Source organism: Cnephaeus nilssonii (assembly GCF_951640355.1).
Source record: "Cnephaeus nilssonii genome assembly, chromosome: 5".
Lineage (NCBI taxonomy): Eukaryota > Metazoa > Chordata > Mammalia > Chiroptera > Vespertilionidae > Cnephaeus > Cnephaeus nilssonii.
The window spans coordinates 27,460,665-27,476,743 of NC_137076.1; the positions used below are offsets into that span (position 1 = coordinate 27,460,665).

Sequence of the window (16,079 nt, forward strand, 5' to 3'; positions counted from 1 at the left end):
TAGTGTCTGCCCAGCTCCTGAATCAGGACCCAGCCCTCCATCCTTCTGTCTTCTGTGTTTCTAGTGAAGAAGCCTCAGGACGCCAAGAGCACCATGTTACTCAACATCTGTACCAGGTAAGAGATGCGTCACTGAGGTTCATCTTGCTCATCCCTCTCTCTAGCAAGACTTCCTGTAAATAACATCCGAGGTACCTACCACTCTCTGGGAATGTGTTGTGTGTGTAGTGCTGTGCTGAGCCCCCTCCAGGAGGTAGACAGCACGGCATGGTGGTGTGAGACTAGCCGTGACCACATAAGCTGAGACGGTGAAGTGATGTTGATAATCAATGAGGAAGATTAAAATTGTTACAGGAATTTTACATTATTATTATTTTTAAATTTTTATTTCTTTCAGAGAGGAAGGGAGAGGGGGAGAGAGATAGAAACATCAATGATGAGAATCATTGATTGGCTGCCTCCTGTACACCCCCTACTGGGGATAGAGTCCTCAACCAGGGCTTGTTCCCTGACCAGGAATTGAACCGTGACCTCCTGGCTGAGCCACACTGGATGGGCTTATATTATTATTTTTTTTATCACAACATTGAAAACTCTCATATAGGCAGTTATAAAAGTATAGAGTAATGAAAAGTATAGTTAAGACGAGTATTTTTGTAGTGCACTGTCATTTAAAAGGTCAGAACATTGTACCCTAGCCGGTTTGGCTCAGTGGATAGAGCTTTGGCCTGTAGATTAAAGGGAACCTGCTTTGATTCCAACCAAGGGCAGATACCCGGCTTGCAGGCTCAATTCCGCCCCCAGTAGGAGGCGTGCAGGAGGCAACCAATCAATTATTCTCTCTCATCATTGATGTTTCTATCTTATCTCTCCCTTCCTCTCTGAAATCAATTAAAAAGTAACATGTCAGAACATTGAGACTGAAGTGGGTTTTGATTTTTTGCGAAGCACTTATCCAAGGCCCTGTGGTTTGAACAGTGCCTCCCTTCTTCTCTGTAGCACTTACGATATGGAGCCAGCATCTGCTCTGTGACGCTGTGAAGTGTCATGTTCCCTTCTAAGTTTAGGGCAACTTCCCACATGTAATCCTCTGAGCTTTCGTTGTCACCAGGTATTTAAGAGTTCCTTCACAGTGAAGTGTCCTGCCAGTGTCACTTCCTCTGGGACATCATTTTTGGCCACAGCCACTTTCTTCATTGATGTTGATGCCCTTGCCTTCACTAAGTGCCTCTGGCCCCATGATGGTCTCTCCAAGGGCAGCAGGTCCACATTCCCACCATCTGCTGATTCTTCTCTGGCTCCATTTAGGTGCTGCTGAAATTTCACTCCCGGTGTTACCACTCTCATTTCTGTGCTGCACTTTCATCTTTGCTGGCGATTCCCTTTCAATTATCCATTTTGGTAAAATCTCACATGGTGTTTTTTTTTTGTTTGTTTTTGTTTTTTTTTTTTTTTTACCGAGAGAGAAGGAAGTGACACTGCCACACACGTGCTTGAATGATGAGTGTGCGGTGACCCATCACTGACAGACTTTGAAAGAAGTGATGTGATTGGCCATTGATTGTAATGCTCATTTGTTTATGTAGTGATGGGTGGACTGAAGAGCTGGCAACTAGATTTGTCCATTAGGCATTTACTCATTAATATATTGTGGTACTGGGATTAGACCGTGTTGCTGAGGGACTGTTATTATTAAACTAGACCGAGATAATGGAATCACGCAGTGAGACCTGCCTGTACTCTTGTCTTCATTTTCTAGAAGAACTGAGGCCAGAAGAAGTGAAGTGACTCATCAAATGTCACATAGAGCTGGGATGTGAACCCATGTAGTTGGGCTTCAGAGGCTGAGCAGTTCTTTGCCTTAACCATCACACATCTTTCCTTTATTCCCCTGTGTGTGTGTGTGGGGGGTGTTTCCTAAGATCTGACATCCTCTATGCTGCTGTGTGGGAACCAGAATCCTCAGTCACTGATCAGACTCCCTTGTCCAGGCACTGACCCCTAGGAATAACCCCACCTGGGACTCAAACCCTCTCTCCATTCCCCATCCAGGTACCTGGGAGACCAGGATGCCACTATGTCCATCCTGGATATATCCATGATGACTGGCTTTGCTCCCGACACTGCTGACCTCAAGCAGGTGTGAAAATCCTGGGCTCAGGGGCTAGGATTAGTGGGAAGGAGCCTGGGGTCTGGAAGAGGCTGAGGGAAGGAAGGGATTTTCACAAGCTCTTCCCTCCTCCAGCTGAGCAGTGGCACTGACAGGTACATCTCGAAGTTCGAGTTGGACAACAAGGCCTTCTCCAACAAGAACACCCTAATCATCTACCTGAACAAGGTGAGGCTTCCATTGGGACCTTGACCCATAGGTCGCTGGCCTTTTCCTTCTCTATTGGTCTTTGTCTTAGAGTCCTCTGCTTGATCCATTCCTTCTAGAAGAAAAGAGGATTGGTTGTGCAAGAGATGGGTTTTTAAAAAACATTTTTTCATTTTCATTTTTGTACTTTAAATTTTTATGGAATTCCAACCCTACAGAGCAATTGTAGAACACTATAAAAAGTTCCACACACCCTTTACTCAGATTAATTAATTGTTAGCAATTTCCTCCAAATATACATGTCTACCACATATACATACATGTCTTCCTTCCTTCCTTCCTTCCTTCCTTCCTTCCTTTTTTCCTTTCTCATTTATTTTCCCAGATTTATTGAGATGTAATTGGCATATAACACTGTGTAAGTTTAAGGCATACAATGCAATGATTGGATACATGTACTTTGGAAAATGATGACCATAGTAAGGTTAGTTAGCACATGTACCACCTCATAGTTTTAACGTGTGTGTGTGTGTGTGTGTGTGTGTGTGTGTGTGTGTGTGTGTGGTAAGATCTTTTAAGATTTACTATCTTAGCAGCTTTCAAATACACAGTGCAGTATTGATAACCATGGGATGTTTGTAGGGGCACAGATAGCAATTCATTGGCCAGAATTCAAATTCATGGTCACACCAAATGGAAAGGGAGGCTGAGAAGTGTAATCTAGCCATGAGCTTTGGAGAAAAGGAAAACAGATTTGTTGACCTGCTCATTAATCTTTGCCACTCCTCACCCCCCACCTATCCACTCCATGCAGATCCCTCCTTGGTCCCCCATTTCTCCTTATGCTGGACTCTCTCCCATGTCGCCCCACTGACTTACCTCCTCCTTTTTTCAGATCTCACATGATCAAGAGGACTGTATATCCTTCAAAGTTCACCAATACTTTAATGTGGGGCTTATCCAGCCGGGGGCAGTCAAGGTGTACTCCTATTACAACCTGGGTGAGTAGCCAACCTCAGGTCTGGGGTCTGAGGACCCCAAGGTTCTATAAGATGGGGTCCCAGGGCTTGGTGATTGGGGACCTGGGAGTCCCAGGGTTCAGGACCTAGAATCTCCAGGTCTGAGGGACTGGAGTTGGGAATCTGAGCCCCACAGGCATGGTCTTGGGTGGAGGCCTTAGCTCTCTAACGCCTCCCACTTCCTCTGCCCACAGATGAGACTTGTACCCGGTTCTACCACCCGGAGAAGGAAGATGGACTGCTGAGCAAAATCTGCCACAATGAAATATGCCGCTGTGCTGAGGGTGGGTGCACAGGAGCCAGGAAGTGGCAGGGCAGGCCCACTTGATACCCTGCCCGCCCCCACCCCACCCCTTTCCATGATGTTGATGCAAGGGGCCCCAAAAGCCCACACCCAGGGGACACCAAGAGGGATGGGCCTGGGGATGACCACACTCATGGGTGGTGGGTCCTGGGTGAGAAGTGGAGCTTAGATCATGTACCCTCCCCACCCACCCCGCAGAGAGCTGCTTCATGCACCATTCAGAGGACCAGGTCACCCCAGAAGACCGGCTGGACAAGGCCTGTGAGCCAGGAGTGGACTATGGTGAGGAGGGGATGGGAAGATGCACGTGCAAGTGATTGTATGTGAGTGATGGTGTGTGTGGCTGTGGTTGTGTGGGTGAGACTATGTGATGGCAGGTGTGGTCATGGTTGTGTGTGTGACTGGCTGTGAGGGGCCACAGGTTCATGTGTTTCAGGCTATGGTTGTGGGTGACTAGTGTGTGTTTTATTAGAGGCCATGATTGCTGGGGAACCGTGATTATGACTGGGCTGGGTATGTGCAAGTTTGTGAAAAATGGTGCTTGTGAGTAGATGCGGTTGTGTGTGTCTCTGAGAGTGTGATTGTAAATAGCCATGATTGTGTGATGGTGACAGTGGATAGGCATAGCTGTCCCTGTGTATATGATGAGTTGTGAGTGGCTACAATTGTGTGCATGGCTGTAGGTGACTATGTGTGAGATGGTGTTGTGAGTGACTGTGACCATATGTGGCTGTGTGTAAGGGATGGTGCTTGCAGGTGACATGGGATGAGTTGTGGGCGGCTCTGTGTAGGAGATGGTTGCCCTTGTGTATGGGATGAGTTGTGGGCGGCTGTAACTGTGCACATGGCTGTGGGTGACTATGTGAGATGGTGGTTGTATGACCCTGTGTGGCTTCATGTGGCTGCTTGGGAAGCCTACCTGTGCCCTTACAGGTAGTGTGCCCTGCTGTCAAGCCTCCCCATGACCCATGCTGGCCTACCTTTCCTCCCCTTCCCCCCGACCCTCCCGCAGTGTACAAGACCAGCCTGCTCAGGAAGGAGCTGTCCGATGATTTTGATGAGTACATAATGGTCATCAAGCAGACCATCAAATCAGGTCAGCCCTGGGCTGCCTTCTGTCTTGCTGCCTTCCCCTCCCTTCTCCTGCCTCCTCCACCCCAGCTCAGCGTCCTTCTCTCCCCTCCAGGCACCGACGAGGTACAGCCTGAACAGGAGCGCAGGTTCATCAGCCACGTCAAGTGCAGAGCAGCCCTGAAGATGCAGGAGGGGAAAAACTACCTCATATGGGGCCTCTCCTCGGACCTGTGGGGAGAGAAATCCAAGTGAGTGCCCACCCTGCTCATTGTATGCTCGCCCCACCCCACCTTCCAGGACCCCTCCTGACCTGCCATGTGTCCCTCCTCCCCAGCATCAAGTACATCATTGGGAAGGACACCTGGGTAGAGCTGTGGCCTGAAGCGGACGAATGCCAAGACGATGAGAACAAGAAGCTGTGCAGGGACCTGGCCAGCTTCACAGAGAACATGATCGTCTTTGGCTGTCCCAACTGACCCCCATCCGATCCTCCACGCCAATAAAGCTTCAGTTGTATTCCATGTGATCTCCCAAAGTCTGGGGTTTTTGTTAGAGGGAAAGCAATGGCCTGTTCCCTAGCTGCCTCACCTGCATCTCAGCTCAGTCCTTACTTGAAACCCCCAAGAATCTCATTTGCATTCTCTCCTGGGCACTGATGCCCTCACCACCCTCACCTGCAGCTCCCTGACCCCTCACCTGGGTTCTCACTTACTTGCTTACTTGCCTTCTTGCTGCATCCTCACCTGAATTTTTTCCACATTCTCATCTGAATCTTTTCCTCCTCTCTTCCCTGTATCCTTGACTACCCCCACCTGCATTGTTTTGCATCTCCACCTGGCCCCCCACCTACATGTCTGTCCATAAACTTACCTGTATCTTTATTTACATTTTCACCTGCATCCGCACCTGTTCTCATACTCCTCATTCACAGTTCACTATCTCGAATGACATTCTCACCTGCATTCCCTTTTGTCCTCTAGGCTCACCTCCCAGTAACCACTTTCTAGATAGGCCTGAGCAGACTCCTCAATGCTTCTGTAGTACCCAGTGGGGAGGTTGTTCCCAGCAGGGGGCGGTAAGGGGCAGGCAGGATGTTATTTCTGCTGGGGAAGCCTGAGTGAGTGTGGGGAAGGCATGAGTTAGCAGTTGAGGAGAGAGTGCTGGGGCTGTTGAGGTCACAGCATCACCAGAACTGAGTGAGGTGGTGGTTGGGGATGACAGCCACCAGGCTGAGTGGAACTACTGGTTGCAAAGTGAAACTGGGACTCCAAAGGCCTCATCTAGTCTCTAGATCCTCGAAGACTGTTGAGAGTGGGACCCAAGCGCAGGGTTCTGGATCCGGTCGTCATGGAAAAAACCCTACATCCTGGAAGTCACCCAGCACAGCCCCCTGGCCCTAGAGCCCCTGGTCCTAGAAACCCCCACCTTCGACTTCCAGGATTGTGGGGGAACACATTCACAGCCCAGCCCTGCTTCCTCCAGCCCCCACTTGCCAGAGACTTTCATGGAGGGGACACTCAAAGACCCTCATCACTCACTAGCTGTCCCAGCTGACATCCGCCCGCTGCCCGCTTCCCCAATGTCCATCTTCTCATTTCTTTTCTTGCCTGTTTCCCCTTTCTCCTGCCCTGCGTCCATTGTCCTCATTTCTTTAACACATGGGGTTTAGTGTTGCTTGAGCACCTATGGTTCTAGGCTGTGAACATTCTGAAGACAGCAGAGGGTTGATTTTAGACAGCGATGAAAGGAGAGCAGGGCAATGTGAGCAAGCCTGGCTGTGATGGGGCCACCAGTAAAGGTCTTTTACATGAGGGATGGTTCATGTCCTGTGTGAACTTAGCCAGGCCATGGAGACCAGCTGTTAGGTGAAACACCAGCTAAATGTAGCTAGGAAGGTATTTTAAAAATGGGATTCACATCTATTGTCAGTTGACTTTAAAAGCAGTTTACCTTTGCCCAGCCAGTATGGCTCAGTGCTTGGTCATTGCCCTTCGAACCAGGAAGTCACAGCTTGATTCCAGTCAGGGCACATGCAGCTCAATTCCCAGTAGGGGGGTGGGAGGCAGCTGATCAATGATTCTCTCTCATCACTGTGTTTCTATTTTTCCCTCTCCCTTCTTCTCTAATATATATATATATATATATATATATATATATATATATATACACACACACACACACACACACACACACACACACACACACTAGAGGCACGAAATTCGTGCATGGGGGGGTGGGGGATTGTGTCCCTCAGCCCAGCCTGCACTCTCTCCAATCCGGGACCCACTGAAGGATTTCCGACTGCCCGTTTAATTGGGCAGTTGGACATCCCTCTCACAATCCAGGACTGCTGGCTCCCAACTGCTTGCCTGCCTGCCTACCTGATTGCCCCTAATCGCTTCTGCCTGCCAGCCTGATCACCTCCTAACCACTCCCCTGATAGCCTGATTGACGTCTAAATGCTCCCCTGCTGGCCTGATTACCCTCTAACCACTCCCCTGCTGGCCTGGTCACCCCCAACTGCCCGCCCGTGCTGGCCTGATCGCCCACAATTGGCCTCCCCTGCTGGACATCCTGTGACGGCCATCTTGTGTCCACATGGGGTGGCCAACTTTGACCACATGGTGCGACCATCTTTGACCACAGGGGGTGGCCATCTTGTGTGTGGAGTGGTCAATTTGCATATTAGCTCTTTATTATAGAGGATATTTGAAAAAGCAGTTTACCTTTGATAATGTAGGGGGTCTCATCCAATATACTGAAGGGATGAAGAGAAAAAAATATCAGGTTTCCTGAATAAAAGGGGATTCAAGACAGCAGTGTAGAAATTCTAGCCTTCAGACTAAATGCTGCGTCAACTCAACTGAATATGTAGCCCACTGGAGATTTCAAACTTGCCGAGCCACACAATTGCATGAGCCAACTCCTTAAAATAAATCTGTTTCTCTGTCTCCCCATATACAAATAGATAGATGGTACAGATTAAATATAGGTGTAAATCTGATATAGAAACCCCTGCCTAATGCAGATGGACAGGGAAGTCTCCTGTGAAGGAGGGGGATGGGGGCGGGTTCTTGAGTCAAGACATAGATGACAAGGAAGACGTGGGAAAGACTGTCTCAGGCAGAGGGAACAGTACATGCAAAGGCCCTGACATACCTGTTGCAAGGTGAGCGAGGGCACAGGAGCTTCAAGATAGTGACACCCACTTAGTGTCTAAGCTCAGGGGATGGCAAGCTTTTTCTCTAAAGGGCAAGATAGTCAATATCTCAGGCTTTGAGGGGTGAGAGGTACAATGGGAGCTATTATTAAGGCACTTCCACCCTGCCATGCCCTCTTTGCTTGGGATGGGCCACTGGAGTGATGGCGTGACTTGAGGCCCACTGCTGGAGACATTCTCTGGATGAAGAGTGATCAATCTGAGGCTTGGCAATCTAAGCAGAGGCAGGAGTGGGGGTGACCCCCCAAGGCCAGTTTCTCTCTCTGTTTCAGATCTCAGCCAGCCTGTCCCTTAAAGGCCCAGATCTCTCATCTGGATTGCTGGCCAGGCACAAGGCGACATGTTGAGTCACCCACCCCCAGAATGAGATTCACCCACTCAGTCACAAACAGAGGACATTCCAACATGTTGGGGTGATCAGTGTGACCATCACAGAGCATGGACAGTGATCAGGTGTGGGCTGCTGGTCAAGGACGCAGAGTGGGGTTTAGGGGCAGAGGAGAACACCCATCTGTGTCTCTACAGCTCACTAAAGTCCCATCCCTGAGAACTGCTCCTGTAGCTGTACAGAAGCAGGAGGTCCACCACATTTGGCCTGCTTATTTTTGCTAATAAGCTCCATGGGAGGCCATTGAAAGATTTTATATATTTTTTAATTTTGTAAATATATTTTTATTGATTTCAGAGAGGGAGGGAGAGGGAGACAGAGAGATAGATATATCAATGATGAGAGAGAATCATTGTCCAGATGCCACCAGCACACACCCACTGGGGATGGAGCTGCAACCCGGGCACATGACCTTGACTGGAAATCCAACCATGACCTCCTGGTTCATAGGTCGACACTCAGCCACTGAGCCACACTGGAAGGCCACTGAAAAATTTAAACAGGATGGAGATGAGAGGTGCCTTAAATGTTAAAAAATATAATGCAGGCCATTTCCATTCTAGTTATATACCCCAAACAATTGAAACCTGATATCCTTACAAATATACTTGCATGCAGGCTCACAGCAGCATGATGCACAGTAGCCAAGAGGTGGAAACAACTTAATGTACATGAACAGATGAATGGATTCACAAATGTGATCCTTCCACACAATGGAATACTCTTCAGCCATAATAAAGGATCAAAGCACTGAAACTCACTATGATGTGGATGAACCTTGGGAACATTTATACTCAGTGAACAAAGACCACACATCACATAATTCCATTTTTATGAAACATTCAGAACAGGTAATTAGATAGAGCAAAAACAAAGAGTAGTGGTTGCAAGAGGCTGGGAAGATTGGGGAATGGCACGTAACTGCTTAATGGCTATGGGGTTTCCTCTGGGGGCATTGAAAATGTCTTGGAACTAGATAGAGTTGCACAACATTGTAAATGTATTAAATGCCACTGTGCAGCCTGCTTTTAAATGGCTAGTTTTAGGATATATGAATTTTACCTCAATAAAATAAAATATAAATAACTAAGGAAGGTCACACTAACTAGAGGATAGAAGGTGAGCAGCTGTTCTCAACCTGAGGGTCACGATCCACAGGTTGAGAACCGCTAGCAGGGTTGCCTAAGACCATCGGAAAACACAGATATTTACATTACGATTCATAACAGTAGCAAAATTACAGTTATGAAGTAGCAACGAAAATAATTTTATGGTTGGGGGTCACCACAACATGAGGAACTGTATTAAAGGGTTGCGGCATTAGAAAGGTTGAGAACCACTGCTTTTCAGTGTTTTTTTTTTTTTTTAAATTCTCACCCAAAGATATGTGTTTTTATTTAATAGATTAGGAGAGGTGAGAGAAACATCCATCCGTTGCCTCCTGTATGTGCCCTGTTGGGTGATCAATCCTGAAACCTTTTGGTGCATAAAATGACGCTTCACCCAACTGAGCCATCTGGCCAGGGTAGTATTTTACATTCTTTTTATTTCCCCCCATTCCAGGTCTTCAAATTCTGCACAGCATTTTACACCAATAGCACATCTCAACTCTTACCATCGCATGTTTGAGTAGTTCTGTCATTTTTTCCTCTTCATTAATTGTGAGACTATGTTTTTAAGTCCATACACATTTAGAATTGTTATATTTTTATGACAGAGACATATTTATCTCTAGTAATGCTTTCTACATTAAAGTCTATGTTGTCTGATAATAACAGGGTTAAACCAACGTTCTTTATGGCTATTTACACCCTTCAATTGGCAACTTGTTGCACTGCTTATATTTAAACTAGAAAGCCAGTGCATGAAATTCATGCACTGGGGGTGGGTGGTGTCTCTCAGCCCAGCCTGCAACCTCTCCAATTTGGGATCCCTCTCACAATTTGGGACTGCTGGCTCCCAACCGCTCGCCTGCCTGCCAGCCTGATCACCCCAAAACCACTCCCCTGCCAGCCTGATCAATGCCTAACTGCTCCCCTGCCCACCGATTGCCCCAATTGCCCTCCCCTGCTGGCCTGATCTCACCTCCAAGTGCCCTCCCCTGCCTGCCTGATCTCACCTTCAATGGCCCTCCCCTGCCAGCCTGATCTTGCCACCAATGGTTCTCCCCTGCTGGACTGATCTTGCCCCCAACTGCGCTCCCCTGCCATCCTGATTGCCCCTAATGACCTCTGCCTTGCCTCCAACAAGATGGCTTTGTTTGGAAGGAAGTGGGAAGTCCGGAAGATGGCTAGTCCACCCGGTCTAATTAGCATATTACCCTTTTATTAGTATAGATAGATTATGTAAGATAGGATTGCTTAAATGGGGAGGGGGGGTCTTTTCCTGCAGGGGGAGAGGCTCTTGGCAGACAAAAACACATAATCTCTATTTCTGGACTGATAGCCAGCCATATGTACAATACTGCCAAAGCAGTCCCAGATTAGGTTCTGATTGGTCAGTTTCAATGCAAGTCAGCATCAAAAGCTCTGCCTCCTAGGCAGCCATTGGCTCCTGGCACTTCACCCAGATTAGGTTCTGATTTGTTGGTTTCTATGCCAGTCAGCATCAAAAGCTCCACCTCCTAGATTTGTGCTAGTTCTTGAAGGAGGAAAGATTAAAAGAAGTGATGAGAAATGGTCTCAGGACTGGGAGAATGAGCTTGAGAAAGTGTATGCTGGAGAGAATGGGATAAGAAGAATTGGAAACACTGCAAATATGTCCAGGTAATCCAACAGATGACACTAGGAGCACTTTGACTTCCAAAAGGCACTGCTGACTGCAATGGAGGACCAAGCCATCTTGAAGGGGAGAGTGGCTATTATCGGAAGCCTATACTTCCCTGGAATCTACAACAACAATACCCAGGGAATAGCTGTGAACCCAGGAACACTGGATCTCAAGCAGCGTGAATACACAGATTCAGAGGAGCTCTGCACCTTCTCACAGAAAGGAGAGACATAACTACATAACTAGACACCCAGAGAAGAGAGATCATGGGGAGACAAAGAAACAGCCTGCATATGAAAGAAAAGGAGGCATCACCAGAAAAGGAAGTAAACAAGAGATAGGGGGATGATGGTGAATGGCAGGAAGGTAGGGAGGGAGAGAGTGTGAGAGAGTGAGGGAGCGATAGAGGTGCGTGTGGATGTGTGTGGTGTGTGTGTATGAGCTGGGGACAGTTAGATTCTGCAGATCTTCCAAGGGGCTGCCAAACTGGGCAGTCTTAGACGGCGGAGCCCCAGGACACTCCTGGGCGGCCAGCGTGGGCACAGAGACCACGCCATCTTGAGAAGAAGAGCTGCTTGAGACTAGGTTCTGTCCTCAGCACCACCCAGTCTGGTCTCAGACGCAAACCAGGACCCTGCAGCCACTGGGGACAGAGACCTGCGACCATAGCTACAGACCCACAGACACCAAGAATCCAGACATCCCGCCCGCAGATTTCTGTGAATCACAGAGCCTATCCCCGTCCCCGCAGGCTCGTGGGCAGCACCACAGTAACTGATACACCCGCCCCTCGCATGGGCTGCAGCATTGCTACAGGAATTTGAGCCTGGGAGCACACGGTCACTAGGAATCTGTTCCCCGCAATGCAATTGGGCGACCAAACACCAAGCTCATGCAGGGCAGCAGTGCCACCTGACTTCGATTCTGGGCAAGTGCATACAGAAGTCTGTTTTCCACAGTGCAGGAGCAGACCTCCTGCCGACACAGTGCTACTGTGCAACCCAGTCCCCCAAGCTGACCTGGACCCCGATTCTCCAGGTGGGAGGCAGCACTGAGCACCACTGATTTGACTCTGTTTCTTATCGCATGCGCCTGGGATCCCTGACTCCCAGTGCATTCACACTAAAAGCCAGTGACTCCAATTCTTGGTGCATACACACACAGGGACCCTGATTCTCAGTGCGAGGCCGCACGAAGCAACAGAGACTCTGATACTCGATTCTTGGTGCAGGCACAGGTGAACTCTGGCTCCTGGCACATGCTAGGGGTCTCTGATTTTTGGCACACGCCAGCAGGGTCTCTGTTTTAGCATGGTGCAGGCGGGGTCCCTGATTTTAGGTGTGCACACGAGGCCACACTGAGCGCTGGGCTGGTAACTCTGACCCTGGGTGAGCCTGGTTCCCCCCAACCCACGACAGCCACACGTCTTATTGTCGGAGCTCTTCAGTGACATTCGGGTGGTGCGAAGCTCCCACTGCACACGGCCCAGGCCCATGCAACTCGACGTTTGAAACTTTTGGTTATAGTCATAATGGGGAGACGAGACACAATCCCCAGAGGAAAGAAAATGAGGAGTTGCCAAGAAAGGAAATTAGGGAAAGTGAAGCATGCAACATGATGGGAAAAAAATTCAGAGTAATGATCATGCAATTCATACACTGGATGGATGAGAAAATCAACAACCTATGCAAGAATCAGGAAGAAATGAAAAATGATATAGCTAAAATCATAAACACCATGAAAAGTTTAACAGTAGACTAGAAGAAGCAGAGAACCGAATTAGTGAGTTAGAAGATAAGGTATAGAAACAAGCTCAATCTGAACAGCAACTGGAGAAAAATATTAAAAAACAGGAGGAGAGCCTAAGGGAGCTTTGGGACAACATGAAACGAAGTCAATACGTATAATAGTGCTGCCAGAGGACAAGAAGAGCAGCAAGGATTAGAAAATCTATTTGAAGAAATAATGACAGAAAACTTCCGGATATGGGGAAGAAAAAAGTTACACAAGTACAGAGAGTCCCAAGTAAGATGAATTCCAAAAGACCCACACCAAGACATGTCATAATTACCATGGCAAATATTAATGACAAAGAGAAAATCTTACAGGCTGCAAGAGAGAGAGACAGAGAGTTACCTACAAAGGATCCCCCATCAGATTATGAAATGATTTCTCAACGGAAACACATCAAGCTAGAAGGGAATGGAAGGAAGTATGCAAAGTGATCCAAAGCAAAGGACTGAATCCAAGAATACTCTATCCAGGAAGACTATCAATCAAAATTGAAGGGGAAATCAGGAGCTTCGCAGACAAAAATGTCTAAGGGAGTTTATCACTACCAAGCCAGCAATGCAAGAAATGCTAAAGGGAATGCTGTAAAAAGAAGAAATAAAAAGGTGGAACACAGGCAAAAAAAATAGAAATGACTACAAACAAGTACCTTTCAATAACTTTATTTTTTTTATCCCAACAATCACCGCTATTTATTACCAATTTTTTAATTGTTTAAAGTATTACATATATTAGTACATATATCTCCTTTTTCTCCCCATTGACTTCCTCCAGCCTCCCCTACTCCCTGTCACATGCCCTCATCCCAACCCCCCAGAGTCTTGTGTCCATTGGTATGCTTATATGTATGCATACAAGTCTTTGGTTGATCTATTTCCCTCCCCCCCAGCACTCCCCAGCCTTCCCACTGTAATTTTACAGTCTGTTCGATGCTTTACTGCCTCTGTATCTATTTTTTTTATTCATCAGGTTATAATGTTCTTTATTTTCCATAAATGAGTGAGATCATGTGGTATTTTTCTTTCACTGCCTGGCTTATTTCACTTAACATAATGCTCTCCAGGTCCATCCATGCTGCTGCAAATGGTAAGAATTCCTTCTTTTTATAGCAGCATAGTATTCCATTGTGTAGATGTATCATAGTTTTCTAATCCACTTATCTGCTGATGGGCATTTAGGCTGTTTCCAAATCTTAGCTATGGTGAATTGTGCTGCTATGAACATAGGGGTGCATATATCCTTTCTGATTGATGTTTCTAGTTTCTTGGGATATATTCCTAGAAGTGGGATCACTGGGTCAAATGGGAGTTTCATTTTTAGTTTTTTGAGGAAACTCAATACTGCTCTCCACAGTGGCTGCACCAGTCTGCATTCCCACCAGCAGTGCATGAGGGTTCCTTTTTCTCCGCATCATCACTAGCACTTGTCCTTTGTTGATTTGTTGATGATAGCCATTCTGACAGGTGTAGATGGTACCGCATTGTTGTTTTGATTTGCATCTCTCAGATAATTAGTGACCTTGAGCATGTTTTCATGTGTCTCTTGGCCTTCCTTCAGTTTTCTTTTGAAAAGATTCTATTTAGGTCCATTGCCCATTTTTTTTTATTGGCTCATTTATCTTCCTTTTATTAAGTTGTATAAGTTGCCTGTAGATGTTGGAGATTAAACCTTTATCAGTGATAACATTTGCAAATATGTTCTCCCATACAGTGGGCTTTCTTGTTGTTTTGTTGATGGTTTCTTTTGCTGTGCAAAAGCTTTTTATTTTGATGTAGTCCCATTTGTTTATTTTCTCTTTAGCTTCCATTGCCCTAGGAGCAGTATCAGTGAAGAAATTGCTTTGGCATATATCTGAGATTTCTCTGCCTGTGGATTCCTCTAGTATTTTTATGGTTTCCTGTCTCATGTTTAAGTCCTGTATCCATTTTGAGTTTATTTTTGTGTATGGTGTAAGTTGGTGATCTAGTTTCATTTTTTTGCATGTATGTGTCCAATTTTCCCAACACCATTTATTGAAGAGACTGTCTTGGCTCCATTGTATGTTCATGCCTCCTTTGTCAAATATTAATTGAGCATAATGGTTTGGGTCGATTTCTGGGTCCTCTAGTCTATTCCATTGATCTATATGTCTGCTCTTGTGCCAGTACCAGGCTGTTTTGAGAACAGTGGCTTTGTAATACAGCTTGAAATCTGGTATTGAGATCCCACCTACTTTGTTCTTCTTTCTCAGGATTGCTGTGGCTATTCTGGGTCTTTTTTTTTTTTAATTCCAGATGAATTTTTGGAGAGTTCTTTCTAGGTCTGTGAAATATGCCATTGGTATTTTAATGGGGAGTGCATTGAATCTATAGGTTGCTTTGGGTAGTATGGACATTTTAATTATGTTGATTCTACCAATCCATGAACATGGTATATTCTTCCATCTGTTTACATCTTCCTCTATCTCTTTTTTCAGTGTCCTGTAGTTTTCCATGTATAGGTCTTTTACCTTCTTAGTTAAGTTTATTCCTAGGTATCTTATTTTTTTTTGGTGCAATGGTCAATGGGATTGCTTTTTTAGTCTCTCTTTCTGTAAGTTCACTATTGGTGTATAGAAATGCCATAGATTTCTTGGCGTTAATTTTGTATCCTGCTACATTGCTGAATTCATTTATTAAGTCTAATAGTTTTTTGATGGAGTCTTTAGGGTTTTTTATGTACAATATCATGTCATCTACAAATAAGGACAGTTTTACTTCTTTTCCAATTTGGATGTCATTTATTTCTTCTTCTTGTCTAATTGCAATGCTTAATATTTCCAGTACTATGTCAAACAAGAGTGATGAGAGTGGGCATCCCTGTCTTGTTCCTGTTCTTAGGGGAATTGTTTTTAGTTTTTGCCCATTGAGTATGATGTTAGCTGTGGGTTTATCATATATGGCTGTTATTATATTGAGCTATGATCCCTCTATTCCCACCTTGTTCAGAGTTTTTATCAAGAAAGGGTGTTGGATTTTGTCAAATGATTTTTCTGCATCAATTGATATGATTATGTGATTTTTGTCTCTCAGTTTGTTTATATGATGTATCATGTTTATTGATTTGTGGATATTGTACCATCCTTGCACTCCTGGGATGAATCCTACTTGGTCATGGTGTATGATCTTTTTGATGTACTGCTGGATCCTATTTGCTAGAATTTTGTTGAGGATTTTGGCA

General features: G+C 46.1%; 1 protein-coding gene across 1 annotated transcript in view; it reads left to right on the forward strand.

The window, feature by feature from the left end:
* Positions 1-5,200, forward strand: part of LOC307100051 (complement C3-like) — a 36,695-nt gene extending 31,495 nt beyond the window's left edge. The window contains exons 33-41 of the mRNA XM_079772352.1: positions 65-116; positions 2,052-2,139; positions 2,245-2,337; positions 3,212-3,317; positions 3,530-3,619; positions 3,838-3,921; positions 4,652-4,735; positions 4,826-4,961; positions 5,048-5,200. Coding sequence (XP_079628478.1) covers positions 65-116; positions 2,052-2,139; positions 2,245-2,337; positions 3,212-3,317; positions 3,530-3,619; positions 3,838-3,921; positions 4,652-4,735; positions 4,826-4,961; positions 5,048-5,189 — 875 coding nt within the window. The 3' untranslated portion in view covers positions 5,190-5,200. The remainder of the gene's footprint in view (positions 1-64; positions 117-2,051; positions 2,140-2,244; positions 2,338-3,211; positions 3,318-3,529; positions 3,620-3,837; positions 3,922-4,651; positions 4,736-4,825; positions 4,962-5,047) is intronic.
* Positions 5,201-16,079: the final 10,879 nt, after the last annotated feature.